Raw genomic sequence first — 15,465 nt, 5'->3', positions numbered from 1 at the left:
AAGGAGGCCAGCCTCGCGCCCACTGGGCCTCGCCTCGGTCCAGTTGCCAGTAGTGGGATGCGTCCTTCTGCGCGCTTATCTTCCTCGCCGCTCTGCGCTGGACTTAGCCGAAGTGCCCCCCATAAAGTGATCGAGTGGTCACGGCTCCTCCGGGTGGAAGCCAGCGACCGAGGACTGGGAGTCTCAGGCAGTGGGATTAGGGAACAATTGTGCATGTGAGGGAGAGGAGAGCAGGAGCGCGAGTGTCTGGAGGAGAACCCTAACTTCGGGGGTTCCGGTCTGCTTTCACCTCCAGGAAAATCCGAGGACCGGTTAAGTTGGGCGCCACTAGTGAGCGGACTGCGCTGGAGAGCCGAGGGTTCGCCTCGGGTTGAAGCACAGTCGATACTTAGCGACTTTCCTGGCGAGTCCAGGAGCTGTGCCTGACGACCCCATTGTCTGAGAGCCCCGCACCGCTTACCACCCACCTCCCCACCCCCTGCCCACCCCGCAGGTCTCGCTTCAGTTGGGGGTGGGGAGTTGGTAACTGTGTGAGTAGGAAGGGGGTGAACAAAGCCAAGCTCCCGCCATTCTAAGCCTGCGCCCTTTCCACCCCGATGCGCTGGGAGGCCAGGGCGCGCCCCAAGCGCACTGGCCCTGGACCCCCAGGCGAGACCAGCGCGGGGGACCCTGGAGTTGGCGAAGTGCGGGTTCGTAGGGGGGCCTCGGCAGCCAGTACCCAGGACCACCTTAACAGCGAGCCCCGCCCCGGACCCAGCTCGGGCTGTGCTGATTGGTGCAAATGTAATGGCTGAAATTGATTGCTGAAATGCAAAACTTGTTGCTGCTTCTCTCAGCGCTGGGCGAGAGGCAGACGCAGAGAGGGGAGCTGAGACCCTCGGAACGCCCCACGCAGCCCCCCCGCCCCGTTAGCCAGGAGAGGGGTGCGCGGACCCCCCAGAGCTGCCCCCGCCCCCGCATTCTGGGCTCCGAGAGCTCCGCGGGAACGCCTTAGCCGGCTCGCCCAGTGTGGTCCTCCAACCCGCGTACGCCCCCCTCCCCGGGTCCGAGGGGGACTCGCGAAGCACCTCGGCGCGGAGGCAGGGAACCCGAGCCTTGGAGAGACCCAACCCCTCGTTTTGCTGCCTGTCCGAGCCTGGAACCGGGCGCGGAGACCCCAGCGAACTCAGAGACCGAACAGCGGAGGACCCAAGCTGCAGTCGGCGGACCTGGCAGCGAAGCGGCGCGCGGGGGTGCGGCGCGCCGGGGTGCAGCGCACCGGCCGCGGAGCGGGGGAACCGTGTCTTTCCCCAACCCTCGGGTCCAACCCCGGGTGCCCGCTGCCTCCCCAGCCCTGCTGCGCCCTCGGCTCGGGGGGCCAGCACGGGTGATGTCGAGCGAAGCCTCCAGTCCTCCGACCAGCTGAAGAAACAGTAGCCGCTTGCTCGGGGCCGACGGGGACTGTGCGAGTGGATCGTGCTTGGCGGAGGCTCGAGCTACCGCGCGCGGGGACTCCGGGGAGGGGGGAGGGACAGCTCTGTTCCATGCCCGGGCGCCAGCCACGGCTTTAAAGGGTCTCCCTGCCCGGCCCCTCAGCAGCTCCGCTTCGGACTCACTCCAAGAGGCTTCGGGCGGCTTCCTGGGGCTCCCCACCCGACCCGTTTGGACTTAAGAAGGTGATCGCTCTGCTTTCCCTGCCTCCTTCCCGCCTCCTTCCCCCCACTTAACTTTTTGTCTCCACTTGCCTGCAGCTCTGTACCCTCCCCGCAAACCCACCCGCGGCTGTGCCAACTGCCTGGGGCATGGGCCCTCCAACACGGCTCCTGGAGGCCCTGCGGCGCCGCAAGATGTGAGAGGCCCGTGTGGGGCAGAGCCAGAGCTTCGGGAGAGAAGCGGAGAAGCCCCCAGCCTCCACAGGCCAGGAGCGGTGGCGGTGCGCACTGCGTCCCCGCGGTGCCGAGCGTCCCAACCCAGGGCCGGAACGAGTAGCTGGCCGGAGGCGCGCCGCGGAGAGCAGGCTGTCATGCCCTATTGATTTCCCCACCCCCCGCCAAGTATGTTTGGGCTGGACCAATTCGAGCCCCAGATCAACAGCAGGAACGCTGGCCAGGGCGAGAGGAACTTTAACGAGGCTGGACTAAGCATGAACACCCACTTTAAGGCTCCGGCTTTCCATGCGGGGGGACCTCCTGGCCCCGTGGACCCTGCCATGAGCGCGCTGGGCGAGCCCCCGATCTTGGGCATGAACATGGAGCCTTACGGCTTCCACGCGCGCGGCCACTCGGAGTTGCACGCGGGGGGGCTGCAGGCGCAGCCGGTGCACGGATTCTTTGGAGGCCAGCAGCCGCACCACGGCCACCCGGGAGGCCACCACCCCCACCAACATCACCCTCACTTCGGGGGCAACTTTGGTGGCCCGGACCCAGGGGCCTCATGCCTGCACGGGGGTCGCCTGCTCGGCTACAGCAGCGCCGGCGGCGGCCTGGGCAGCCAGCCGCCGTTCGCCGAGGGTTATGATCATATGGCGGAGAGCCAGGGGCCGGAGAGCTTCGGCCCGCAGCGACCGGGGAACCTCCCGGACTTTCACAGTTCGGGCGCCTCGGGCCACGCCGTGCCGGCCCCATGCTTGCCGCTGGACCAGAGCCCTAACCGAGCCGCCTCCTTCCACGGCCTCCCCGCCTCCAGCGGCTCTGATTCCCACAGTCTGGAGAACCGGAGGGTGGCGAACCAAGGAGCCGTCGACTCGCTGGAATACAATTACCCGGGCGAGGCGCCCTCGGGACATTTCGACATGTTTTCGCCCTCTGATTCCGAGGGGCAGTTGCCTCATTATGCGGCGGGTCGCCAGGTTCCCGGGGGCTCTTTCCCGGGTGCCTCGGCTCTGCCCAGAGCTGCAGGCATGGTGGGCTTGTCCAAAATGCACGCCCAGCAGCAGCAGCAGCAGCAGCAGCAGCAACAGCAGCAGCAGCAGCAACAGCAACAGCATGGCGTTTTCTTCGAGAGGTTCGGCGGGGCCCGCAAGATGCCGGTGGGCTTGGAGCCCGGAGTAGGCTCCAGGCACCCCTTAATGCAGCCTCCCCAGCAGGCCCCGCCGCCCCCGCAGCAGCAGCCCCCACAGCAGACTCAGCAGCCGCCACCGCCGCCGCCGCAGCAGCCTCCGCCGCCCGGGCTTCTGGTCCGACAAAACTCGTGCCCGCCCGCGCTCCCGCGGCCCCAGCAGGGCGAGGCGGGCACACCCGGCGGCAGCCTGCAAGACGGCGGTCCCATGCTGCCCAGCCAACACGCGCAGTTCGAGTACCCCATCCACAGGCTGGAGAACCGGAGCATGCACCCTTATTCGGAGCCCGTGTTCAACATGCAGCATCCTCCTCCCCAGCAGGCGCCCAACCAGCGGCTGCAGCATTTCGACGCACCCCCCTACATGAATGTGGCCAAGAGGCCGCGCTTTGACTTCCCGGGCAGCGCGGGAGTGGACCGCTGTGCTTCGTGGAACGGCAGCATGCACAACGGCGCTCTGGACAACCACCTCTCGCCCTCGGCCTATTCGGGCCTCCCCGGCGAGTTCACACCGCCGGTCCCCGACAGCTTCCCCTCCGGGCCACCCCTGCAGCACCCGGCCCCGGACCACCAGTCCCTGCAGCAGCAGCAGCAGCAGCAGCAGCAACAGCAGCAGCAGCAGCAGCAGCGCCAAAACGCGGCCCTCATGATTAAGCAGATGGCGTCGCGGAATCAGCAGCAGCGGCTGCGCCAACCCAACCTGGCTCAGCTAGGCCACCCCGGGGACGTGGGCCAGGGTGGCCTGGTGCACGGCGGCCCGGTGGGCGGCTTGGCCCAGCCGAACTTTGAACGCGAAAGCGGCGGCGCGGGCGCGGGGCGCCTGGGCACCTTCGAGCAGCAGGCGCCACACTTGGCGCAGGAGAGCGCGTGGTTCCCAGGTCCTCACCCGCCACCGGGTGAGCTGCTGCCCCGCAGGATGGGCGGCTCGGGACTGCCGGCGGACTGCGGCCCGCACGACCCTGGGCTGGCGCCACCCCCTCCGCCCGGTGGCTCGGGGGTGCTGTTCCGGGGCCCTCTTCAGGAGCCGCTGAGGATGCCCGGAGAGGGCCACGTGCCCGCGCTGCCCTCCCCCGGCCTGCAGTTCGGGGGCAGCCTGGCCGGCCTGGGCCAACTGCAGTCACCGGGGGCCGGAGTGGGGCTGCCTAGCGCTCCCTCTGAGCGCCGGCCCCCTCCGCCGGATTTCACGGCGTCTGCGCTCGGGGCCCAGCCAGGCTTCCCGTTCGGCGCAGCGAACCGGCAGGCCACACCGCACAGCGGCCCAGGCGTGAACTCGCCCCCGAGCGCGGGCGGGGGCGGCGGCGGCACTGGAGGCGGCGGAGGCGCGTACCCGCCGCAGCCGGATTTCCAGTCCAGCCAGCGCACCTCGGCCAGTAAGCTGGGCGCGCTCTCGCTGGGCTCCTTCAACAAGCCCAGCTCCAAGGACAACCTGTTCGGCCAGAGCTGCCTGGCTGCGCTCTCCACCGCCTGCCAGAACATGATCGCCAGCCTCGGGGCCCCCAACCTCAACGTGACCTTTAACAAGAAGAACCCGCCCGAGGGGAAGAGGAAATTGAGCCAGAACGAGACCGATGGCGCGGCCGTTGCCGGCAACCCGGGCTCGGATTACTACCCCGGAGGGACTGCTCCGGGGGCCCCAGGGCCCGGAGGCCCTTCGGGGACCAGTAGCAGTGGCAACAAAACCTCCGGGCCGCCCAACCCTCCCTCCCAGGGGGACAGCACCAGCCTCTCCCCAAACTACACCCTGGAATCCACGTCGGGGAACGATGGCAAGCCGGTCCCTGGGGGCGGTGGCCGGGGACGGGGTCGCAGAAAAAGGGACAGTGGTCACGTGAGCCCGGGGACCTTTTTCGACAAGTACTCCGCGGCACCGGACAGCGGGGGCGCGCCCGGGGTCAGCCCAGGGCAGCAGCAGCCAGGCGCGGCCATGGGGGGAAGCTCGACGGGCGAGGCACGCGGGGCACCCACGCCCCATGAGAAAGCGCTCACCTCGCCTTCTTGGGGGAAAGGGGCCGAATTGCTCCTGGGGGACCAGCCGGACCTCATGGCGTCCCTGGATGGCGGAGCCAAGTCCGCCGGTAGTTCCCCGCACGTGGGCGAGTTCGCCTCAGACGAGGTGAGCACCAGCTACGCCAATGAGGACGAAGTGTCATCCAGCTCTGACAACCCCCAGGCCCTGAAAGCGAGTAGGAGCCCCATGGTGACAGGTTCGCCCAAACTCCCTCCCCGGGGGGTGGGCGCAGGGGAACACGGACCCAAGGCTCCCCCGCCCCCGCTCGGCCTAGGCATCATGTCTACCTCTACCTCGACCCCTGACAGCTATGGCAGCGGCGGGGGCGCTGGCCATCCGGGCACGCCTGGCCTGGAGCAGGTCCGGACCCCTACCAGCAGCAGCGGGGCACCACCGCCCGACGAGATCCACCCCCTGGAGATCCTCCAGGCCCAGATCCAGCTGCAGAGGCAGCAGTTCAGCATCTCCGAGGACCAGCCCCTGGGGCTCAAGGGGGGCAAGAAGGGCGAGTGTGCTGTGGGGGCTTCCGGCGGCGCCCAGAACGGAGACAGCGAGCTGGGCAGCTGCTGCTCCGAGGCTGTCAAGAGCGCCATGAGCACCATCGACCTGGACTCCCTGATGGCGGAGCACAGCGCCACCTGGTACATGCCCGCAGACAAGACCTTGGTGGACGGGGCCGAGGACGACAAAACGCTGGCGCCCTGGGAGAAGGCCAAACCCCAGAACCCCAGCAGCAAAGAAGGTATATGCCCCCCTTCTGCTCTCCTTCTTACCTCCCGGAGACCCGCCCCGCCCCCACTGCAGGCCTTAGCCTCTGCAGCCTGGAAGGCCCCATGGAAGGAGGGAGTCCTTTGGAATTAGGAGACCACAGGGCCTTCTTTTAGTGCCCAGCTCAGAGCTGGAGACCCTTCCTCTGACTCACACCCAGGGCTCTATGAGTCTGCCCCTCCCCCCGCCCCCCCCCCCTTAGGTGCTGCCAGGTAGATTCTGGTGCCACTGGGTGCTAAGAACTTCCGGGGGAAGCGCTTTGAGGGTTACTGCAGAGCCCCCACCCCCCGCTCCAGCTGGTTGCTCAGAGGTCGGGGCACCTCTCCCTTTCACACTAAGACCCCTCCTCAGCCTCAACCTCCAGGCTGGTTTTGGTTTGGGGGGGGGTCGTGTGCCCCCCCTCCTGGTAGGACACATGGGAAGTTATGTTCATGCGTCCCCATCTTTTCTAGGCAGCCAACCTCTCGCTTCAGCTCCCTTCCCTGTGTGCCAGCATCTTTAGCAAAAAAAAAAATGTTCCCAGCCCTGGTTGTGGCAGCATCACTCAGAGGCAACGCCTAATTTGACATTTGTTCCTGATGAGTAGCTGTTTTGTCTCTTCTTAACTGTTGGAGTTTCATTGAAAAGCTGGGTACCTGTAGGGGTTGTGGAGGCAGGCAGTCTTTCCCAGGTGCATCCCCTGGACATTTGGTGGGGCCGGGGCGGGGGTCTGCTTGGCAGAGGCCAGGCCACTCACCCAGGGCATCGTTTGTGAATGGGGATGGGGATATATATTCTTAAGACACAAAGGACCCGCGTTTGTCAATATCTCCCTGGCTTTGGTGACAGATGTCTGGTCCCAGCTCTCCTTTGCATTCTAAGCATTCCCCGCCAGCACCCCCAATCAGGCCTGGGGGCTTTTAAGGTGCGTGGAGTGGGGGCTGGTCAATGAACCACCATTGCAGTTAAGTAATAACAGTTTTTTAACCTAAAGAAGACGAGGCTGCTGTAGATATCAATTTTATTTTAATGGAACCTTCCTCTCCTCCCTTATCCCCCTCCTCACAGATAATGGCTTCTTAAAGTTAGGTAACATCATTTCTTTCTTTTATCCCCCCCCCCCCCACCATTTCTCCCTTTTTTTCTTTTACACCCTAGTTGAATCCCCTTGGTTTCAACAGGCTGAATAGTATCATGAAACCAGTGGCTGGCGATGCAAACCACGTCTTTAAAACCACATCCCTTGATTTTTGCCCTCTCCTAGAGTTCTTTTCCTCTGCCTTCATTTCCCTAGTCCTCCCCACAGCCTGCCATCTCTTGACCCTGGGTTCCAGGGATGGGTAGGTTTTGGGAGAGTGGCATGGGCAGGAGGGGGGAGGGGACGTACGGCTGGAGCTGGGTGGCTCAGACTCAGGGTTCTCAGGGCAGACGCCTGTCCCGGGTCGCTTTCCCGCTTAGGTTTTCTAATTCATGAATGCGGCCGGCCTTGCTGCTGCTGCTGCTGCTGCTGCTGCTGCTGCTGCTTTTCTCTTTGTTCGCCTACTGCCCAGCCCGGGATGCCGCTCTCTCATTTGAAGCCGGGTGTTTAGCATGCACAGCAGACGCTGGAGCCAGCATCAGCATTCTCCAAGGCTTCTCCCAGGCAAGGCCATAAACTGGTTAGTTTGGGGCCCTTGGTGTCTTCTCCCCTTTTCTCCCCACCCCCGCCGCCTCCTTTTAAAAATGGAGTTGGACACAGCATCCTGCTTGCGCGGCCCCCCTTCTCTTTTATTTTCTTGTACACAACATCTCGATCCCTGCCGATCGATAGCTGGTTAGCACAAATCCCAGCCCCTGTCACTTCTACCTGGCTTGGCCTGGCTGTCCCTCCTCCTCCCCCTTCTCCCATCCCCCCAGTAATTAAGAACATATTGGCCCAAATGGGGCGAGAAAAGTTAAGAAAAGAAAACCCGATTTAGTGAATTCATAAAGAAAATCCAGTAGCACTTTGCCTTTGAGTCTTTTGAAAGATCTTAGGTGGAGAGGGATTGAGTGGCTTTAATGAGTTGTTTTTTTTTTTAAAGGTGTCCCACCACTCCCTTCCCAGTCCACCCCAGGAATCTTCCTTTATAGGAAAAAAATAAATGAAAAGATGCAGGCTGTGAATGAAGAAATGTCACGAAAGAAATGTTCTATTTTGCTTGTTTCATGATCACGGACAGATGAGGGAAAATGTTTTGTTGTTTTTTTGAAACAGATGCTAGTCACTTTAGGGTTGATTTGCCCAACATGCCCGCCCCACGCAGCCCTCCCCTGCACCCAGGAGGACAGGGACTTCCTTCCACCCACTTGACCTCCTTTGTTTTCCACTCTGTGATGTGGGAAGGACAGGTTCCTAGATAAAGCCCTAAATTGAGGTCACTTGCACCCTCTGCAGCCTTGGGGCTGCTGGTTAGGGCTTTATAAGGCATTTGCATCCGACCGCTGCTCCCTTACTGGTAGTAAATAAGGGTGATTAAACTTTTCCTTATGATAACACCCTACAGTTCCATCTGTACATGTTGTATAAATAGGTACACAGAGCCTTCAACAGGCCCCCGAGTCCCCTGGCTGAAATCACACTGAAGTGTACCACTTTGAAACAGAGTAAAAAAAAACCCACAAAAAACAAACAACAACAACAACAACAACAACACACACAACACCATTAAAGTAAGATGTTCTGCTTTTCCTTAAACATGAGCCTCTACGGTCCCACCAGCCAGGAAGCAGTGGTGTCCAGCGGCTTTGAATAATACCTTCCCCAGGGCCCAGCCCCAGCAAGCACTTTCTTCCACCCACCCCCCCCTTTTCAGGCAAAGCCCATTTTTGTAATGATATTTTATTTTGTCACGCCGTAAAACACGCCAGTACTAATGTGATTAAATATTAACACCGTTTCTGAAATTCTTCGCTCCGATGACAAAATACTAGTCGGTATTTAACAAAATGGCCCGTGCTCAGGTCGGAGAGAAGGAATATGTCTTCAGAGCTGCACAAGCCGTGTAGCCACTGGGACGTGCCCAGATTGTCTTATGGGGTTCAGATGCCCTTCAGAAGGGAGGAAACTCGACTGGCAAGTTGCAGTTCTGGGAAAGTCTAGGCCAGCATGACATGTGATTATGATTTTTTTTTTTTTTTTTAACCAGGAAAGCGAGTCTCTCCAAATCACGCTTCCCCTGACTTCTTAATCAACCCACCGAACAACTTTTATATAATGAAACTCTACATCTCATCATGAGGTCCCGTTTGCACAAAGTTGGAGGAGGGGGAAGGGTGCAAAGGGAAAAAACAACAACAACAAAAAAAACCCCGCCTGCGTTTGGGCCTCTGCAGACATCTATGACATTAGTGAGGTTGCCATGCATGTGAAATGAGTTTGCAAAATTGTCCACCTATCTTTGTAATCGATGTGCGGTGATGGAGGAATTTCAAAACTGATAAAAAACTCAAAATAATGCTAGATTGTAGATGAAGGAGAGATTGTAGGAAACAGCATGCTTCGCACCCCCTCCTGCCTCTTCCCCAGAATTTTCAAAACTTGAACTCACCCTATTCTGTTCCAAGTTGATCCTGGCCAAACTTCCATTCCGTAGGCTGCTGCTCTCTATCTTAAAATCAGGAGCAGTCTAGAAACGCTCTTTCATATACCTTGAAGTGGGAGAGGTCTCTGTCTTCGCTCTGCATGCAATCCTGCCCTCTTTGGAAGTATGACATGTTTACAGTGATGCGGGAGAAATTTTTGGAATTTCACGCTCCCCTCGGCGTTCCAGTCGGAACACAGTAGAACAGTGCCGAGCAATCCGAGGCGGGCAGGATTTGAACACTGAATTTCCTTCAGACACGGGGCAGGCTGGGCGGGGGACGGAGGGGGGCTCCGAGCGCTGTTTTTCTGAATCGTTTCCCCCACTCCCCACACCTTTGGAGAGAATTTCCAGGCTCACGCAAAGTTGTTTGGGGGGAAGGCAAAGGAGCCTTGCGTTCCCGTTTCCCTGTGAAAGCATCCAGCCGGGGTTGCATGCCTTCATGGGACTTTTGCAGCCTCCGGAAGATGTAACCCAAAACTTTGCAGGTGTTAATCGGGGGTAATGTAAACAGGAGCCCCCTTTGTGCAGCTGACATGCGGGCCTGCCTGCTCCCTGGCTAGTCCGGGACATACTACTACTGTGCTTGGTGCTTGTTTAATATTTCATGGCTGTAATAAACCTGTCTTCTTTGCCCGCCTCCCGACATAAAACCCCAACCCAGCACACATCCACAATTATACATTTCCACTAAATATTAATAAAGGACAAGGATGTTTTCAGGGGCTAAAAGCTTCTTGGTGTGGAGCTTGCCATGGTTTCTGACCCTGGATTTTTTTTTTTTTTTTCTGGCTGTTTTGATTTTAAGTAGCCACTGCCTTCTAATATGTAACATATACTTATGTATTCTCCTCTGTATAAATATATACATTTTTTTTTTTTTTTTTTTGCAGATTGCAGGGTTTTCCTCAAGGATAGCTTTCTTTAATATAAATTCATTTAGATATCTCGGGAGGCCCTCCTTCAGCCCCGGAAGTAAGAGACTGTTGAAATGTACTTCTTATTTTATTGAGGTTTCTAGGAAAGGAGTGAGGCTTGGTTAATCTAATTTCTCTTTCTAGCAATGAAATTCTATGGTTCCTGATATGATTGTGTTTGCCTGACAGAGGTATTTAAATTTCCACCAAGAATCTTAATAGGTCCCGAAAATCGGGCTGCCCTCGCCAAGAAGTTCTACTCGATACTCTGGGCTGATATTAAATCTACATCTTTAATAAATCTTCGGGGAGGACCCGGTGAAATTAGAGGAGGGAAATTCTTCCCACTGGGGAAGGGCAGGCTCGAGGATCTATCCTTGGAATGTCACAGGCATCTCCTCAGCCCACTGCATGCTGGAAGGTTTAGCAAAATCACCTTTCTCTCCACTAGGGTGACAGTAACTTAGGGCTGAGCTCTGTGCCCTGGGAGGGATCTCCAAAGCGTTCAGCAGATAAACGCTCCCCGTACAGAAGACGGCGTGGAGCTCTGTTTCGTTAATTGCAGAGATTAAAAGGCTGTGGCATTATGTCATAGGATCAAATGTTTTGGGAGGTCTCCGAAACCCACTGCGACATAAAAACACCGAACCCTCTCATGCCAGGGGGGACCTGGGTTTATTGGGGGGGGGGTGCCCTATAACTAGTGGGTGCACCTTCTAGCCTCTCCTCGCTGCTCCCCCACCTGCTTATTCCGCCTCGCTTCATCGCTTTGACTCCAGTCGGGATTTTGACGCGCCCAGCGATGTGTTTGTTTTAGGACGATGTCTATTTTTAGGCGTTTCTCAGGCGGACAGATTTGAGTGTGCGTTTTGATCGCTGGCGGCGGAGTTGTTGATACGTACATGAATGCGTGATCGAGAAGAGAGACATTTGGGGGGACATTGTCAAGTTTCCTCGTCTTCTCGCACACGCTGGAGCCAGACGGAGGGGTCCGGGGGCCAGGCGTCAAAGAGTCCGGCTGCGGTGGGTGTTGGGTCTGGGTCTGTCAGTCATCCGCAGAGGAAAGCAGAGCCCCCGTGCAATTGCGCGTGGGAAGGAGCACCCCCCTCGCCCCACCGCAGCATACACACATATGCATATGCATGGCCAAGCGTATTTCCATCGCATCCCCCAGCAACTCCTCCACGTTCCCCCTTCATCTACTTTCTGAAGGCGAGTGGGGAAGAAAGCTAAACCTTCTCTCAATGGCCTTAACTGGCAGGTTCTGATTCAGTGAAGGACTGAGTGAGTGCAAGGCCTATAAATAGAGGGGAGGCCTTCCAAGGTCCTAATTATGAAATCTGGGCCTCCGGGCCCTCCTGGGCTACGGGTGACTGTGATCTGGAGTCTTTCAGTAGCAGGCATACGCGTTTTGTGCGTGAGCGTGCATGGAGGTGCCTCTGGCTGAGTTCCGCTCACACGAGACTCTTTGGCCAGGAGAGGAATCTTTGAATCAGCAGCACCCACCCTCCCGACCACCCTCCCCCCTACTCCGCCTCTCAGCTGTGGGAAGCGGAGCCGCTTCTCACTCGTGGAAATTCCCCTCCTTTATGGTCATCCTCTGGTACCAGCGATGTGGCACCTTTTGCTCAGTGGGTCACCCAGCACAGAGGTGGGCCTGATCGTTTCCTGCTATCTTCCCATGATGGGACAGCACACATCCAACACGCATCCGACATGCATCCGACACACATCTAACACGCATCCAACACGCATCTAACATGCATCCGACACACATCCAACACATAGCCTTACCCTGGCTGCTTTAGGGTGCGAGTGAAGGGACACCTGTGGGCGCGTGTGCACCGCAGGGGGGCTCAGACTGCACACGTATTTTGTGACCAGATTGAAAAGCAGAGTTAAGTTTCATTCACTTGAGCAAGGAGGGACGTCTGCGAGACATGGTTCTCACGGGGTGGGACCGTCACAGGCTCGCTTTGTTTGCCGGCCTGCATTTTAATCAGCCGCCTCTGAGGTTTGGGAAGCGAGTGGAGGGTCTGCTCCCAACACCGGTGTTGGCCCAGAAAGGGCATGACGTGGCGGAGGTGGGGGGTGGGCGGGGAGGTGGGGGGAGGTAGAGGAAGTGCCACAGGTTTCTTCACCGTTTGGAAACCCAAGGGGCTGTTTCTAACCCGTTCCCGACAGCTTCAGATGTGGGCCGTGCACGTCCGTGTTGGATTGGCACCCCTGGAACCCACGGAGTCCGGGTGCGTCCCAGCCATGGTGTCCCACACGCTCATTCTCCCTCTCGGCTGAGAGAGCCGGTCGGTTCTCATCATCGCTGCTTCCGTGCGCAGCTGGCTCTGAGAGAGAAGTTTATAGCGATCGCCTGGCGTTTCCTTTTCATGATTTTATACATCATCGTATGGACCCAAATGCCCTTTCAACGTAAAGGCAATTGATTTGAACCGTTTGGAGGACTGGGTAGCATTCGCAATAACAAATTGGCTCTTTCCGAACGTCCCCGAAGGAACATCAGATATGGAATAGATTTGCCCGAAAGAGGGGGGAAACTCTCCATGAACGTCCCGGCGCCAACTCGCCTTGTTGGGGGGAAGCAGGTTTTTATGTTCTGATCTTTAAATAAAAGCTGAGGGGGCCAGCGACATCCGCTCCCCCATACCCACTAGAGCTGGTGGCATCCCCCGTGTGACGCCAGGCCTCCGTCCTCCTTCCATCCATGTCTCTGAGGAAGGTCTCGAGCTCCCCATGAAAGGTTTGGCTCTGGGATCCCCACCCTTGGCGCCGTCTCAGGTTTTCTGGGTTGCAGTCTGACTCATACTGGTGCTGGGTTTGGGTGAAATGAGTTGTGTTGGACAATGGTTTACAGAAGCCGGGAGACCCTGTGTCAGGGGCATATTTGGGGTTCATTGCAAAGTCTACGGCTTTGAAGACACTGGGTGGGGAGGTGGGTGGGTGGGGTGTGTGACCTTGCTTTTATCTCAAAAAAGTATCGCCGTGGTTGCTCAGAAATAGAGAGCTTTCGGAAGAAATGTGGACTCCCCCCCCCTCCTCCCCTCCCTCCCCCCACAACCCGTTCCCTGTTCCAACAGCCTGTCTTGTGAGAACTTAGTGGCCCGGAGATGCGTTTAATTCTGAGAGTTTAAAATTAGTTTCTCCTCCTCATTCCTGATCATAATTTCAAGAGTGTCGGGGTACAGACATTTCATTTGATCTTAAAGTTCGGGTCAAAAATTTCGCTGGAGTGACAGGGTCTCAGGCCCTTCTGACGGGGCTGGCTTTGTGTGATGTGTCTTGGGAAGTCGCTGCCCCACGTTGAGGGCCCCGGTGTGGTGTTCCTGGCCATATTTGGGAGCTCCTGGAATGTTAGTAAGTGAACAGTTAGTGAGTGAACCCCTCCACGCACATACTTGCACACATACACACACTCTCTCTCTGTCCCGCCCCCCCCCCCCCCCCCCCGCTCCCTGTTATCCCTCCACACACAGGGCAGGGTGAGATGTCAAAAAGATATGACCCTTTTCAGTCGCCGTGAAGCAGTGTTTTCAGACGCCCTTGGATCCTGGAACACAAGCATTGTCGAGTGATTGGCAACGACCACCAGGAATAAACTACTTCTGAGGGGCCATCTTATGATGGGAGAGGGGGTGGGGGAGTCTGCAGACAACATCGCCGGCTTTGAATTCCCCCGGGCTCAGCCTTCCAGAGAAAGCGAGGGTCGGTTGAGCATTTGCTGAGAAAAGTGAGCGCGTTCTACCCTGTTGTCCAGGGCGGGGCTGTTTAAAAAGTCCTTAAACATGTGAACCCGAGTCCTGATGGGGACACCCTGGCCTCCTTTCCTATGAGCCAGAAACACCCCCCATTAGGAATTCCGGATGGAGATGGGGGTGCAGTTTATGTTTTCTCAGGGGCGATAGTCAAGGGGGAGAGAAGTGCATCCACATGAGTCCGCTGCTATTTACCTACCCTCGGGGTTCAGGAGCGGAAAATAACTTGTAAATGTGGAAGTCATTTATACAGCACCTCCTGGGAGCGGCCAGGGCTGAGTGACTTGTTTAGGGGCCCGCGTGTCGGCCACTGTAAAGGACAGAAAGTTCTTGGCCGAGCTCTCCCCGTTGGGCCCGGGATTTCCACGTGACCTCAGATGTTTTGGGGGGGAATAGAAGTGGAAGACCCAGTCTGAGATGGCTGACCGCATGGTGGGTCTGTTAGCCATCAGGGCCCGTTTCTGTTTAGTTAGTGGCCGAGGCAGACACACGGGACCGGGGGGGGGGGGGGGGGGGCGGGTGGTGAAGACCCAGATGGGCCCCGGGTAGGTCGAGCCCTGGTAACGTGCCTGAGGCTAACGTATCTGGCAGAAGAGCGGGCCCCCCGAGGCCTGCTACAGACACATCAAGCTTGGCAGATGCGCCCAGCTTGTTCCATCAAAGAGGGACGAAGGGGGTGAGGAAAAGGAGTGACCTTTCCCCCGGTGACCTCGTTAAGTGACCGCCGAGGTTTTCCTCCTAGACCTGAGTCTCTATAGGGATAATCTTGCCTTCACAGACCTTCCAAGCAGTTCCCAGTGCCTTGAAATGCAGGCAATGCCCTCCCACACAATATATATATATATATATATATATATATATATATATATATATATATATATATATATATATAATTTTTTTTCCATTTTTCTGAATGGTGGGCTGAAAGAGAACGAAAGTAAGTGACGAATCGGGCAAGAGGAAGGTTTCCCTGACTTGCGATAAGCCAAGTGTGGAAAGCAGCTGGAGAGATGAGAGTCTCCTCTCTCCTCCCCTTCAGGGGACCCACGGCCCGGCCATCGGAGGCCCTTCATGCTTTTGGAGTGAGGCTACATTGGCTCAAAACAAATGGACCGTTTTCATCCCCTGCGATGTAACTTCTGGTGACGGTTTAGGAGTTGAGGGGAGAGAGGCTGCGGAGCAGAATTTGGCTTTTTTCAACAGGAGCAATTTCACGATCCTTATGCCGTGACTATTTCTAAATTGCCTGGGCATCACGCTCTGGATGCCTTGTGCTGGTTTCGGCTCGTAGGCGAGCATGCACGCATACACCCACCCACTCACCCACAAGCACACACACACACACAGGCCTTAGAAGTCTTAATAAGAAAAGAAAAAAAAAATGTGTG

The 15,465-nt window shown here is 57.7% G+C and overlaps 1 protein-coding gene across 1 annotated transcript in view; it reads left to right on the top strand.

The window, feature by feature from the left end:
* Positions 1 to 1,517: 1,517 nt before the first annotated feature.
* Positions 1,518 to 15,465, top strand: part of MN1 (MN1 proto-oncogene, transcriptional regulator) — a 44,733-nt gene continuing 30,785 nt past the window's right edge. The window contains exon 1 of the mRNA XM_080650536.1: positions 1,518 to 5,786. Within this exon, the coding sequence (XP_080506662.1) occupies positions 2,036 to 5,786 (3,751 nt within the window). The 5' untranslated portion in view covers positions 1,518 to 2,035. The remainder of the gene's footprint in view (positions 5,787 to 15,465) is intronic.

The sequence above is a fragment of the Plecotus auritus genome, assembly GCF_963455305.1.
Source record: "Plecotus auritus genome assembly, chromosome: 13".
In the NCBI taxonomy this organism is placed as follows: domain Eukaryota; kingdom Metazoa; phylum Chordata; class Mammalia; order Chiroptera; family Vespertilionidae; genus Plecotus; species Plecotus auritus.
This window is presented reverse-complemented; position numbering and strand designations above follow the sequence as displayed.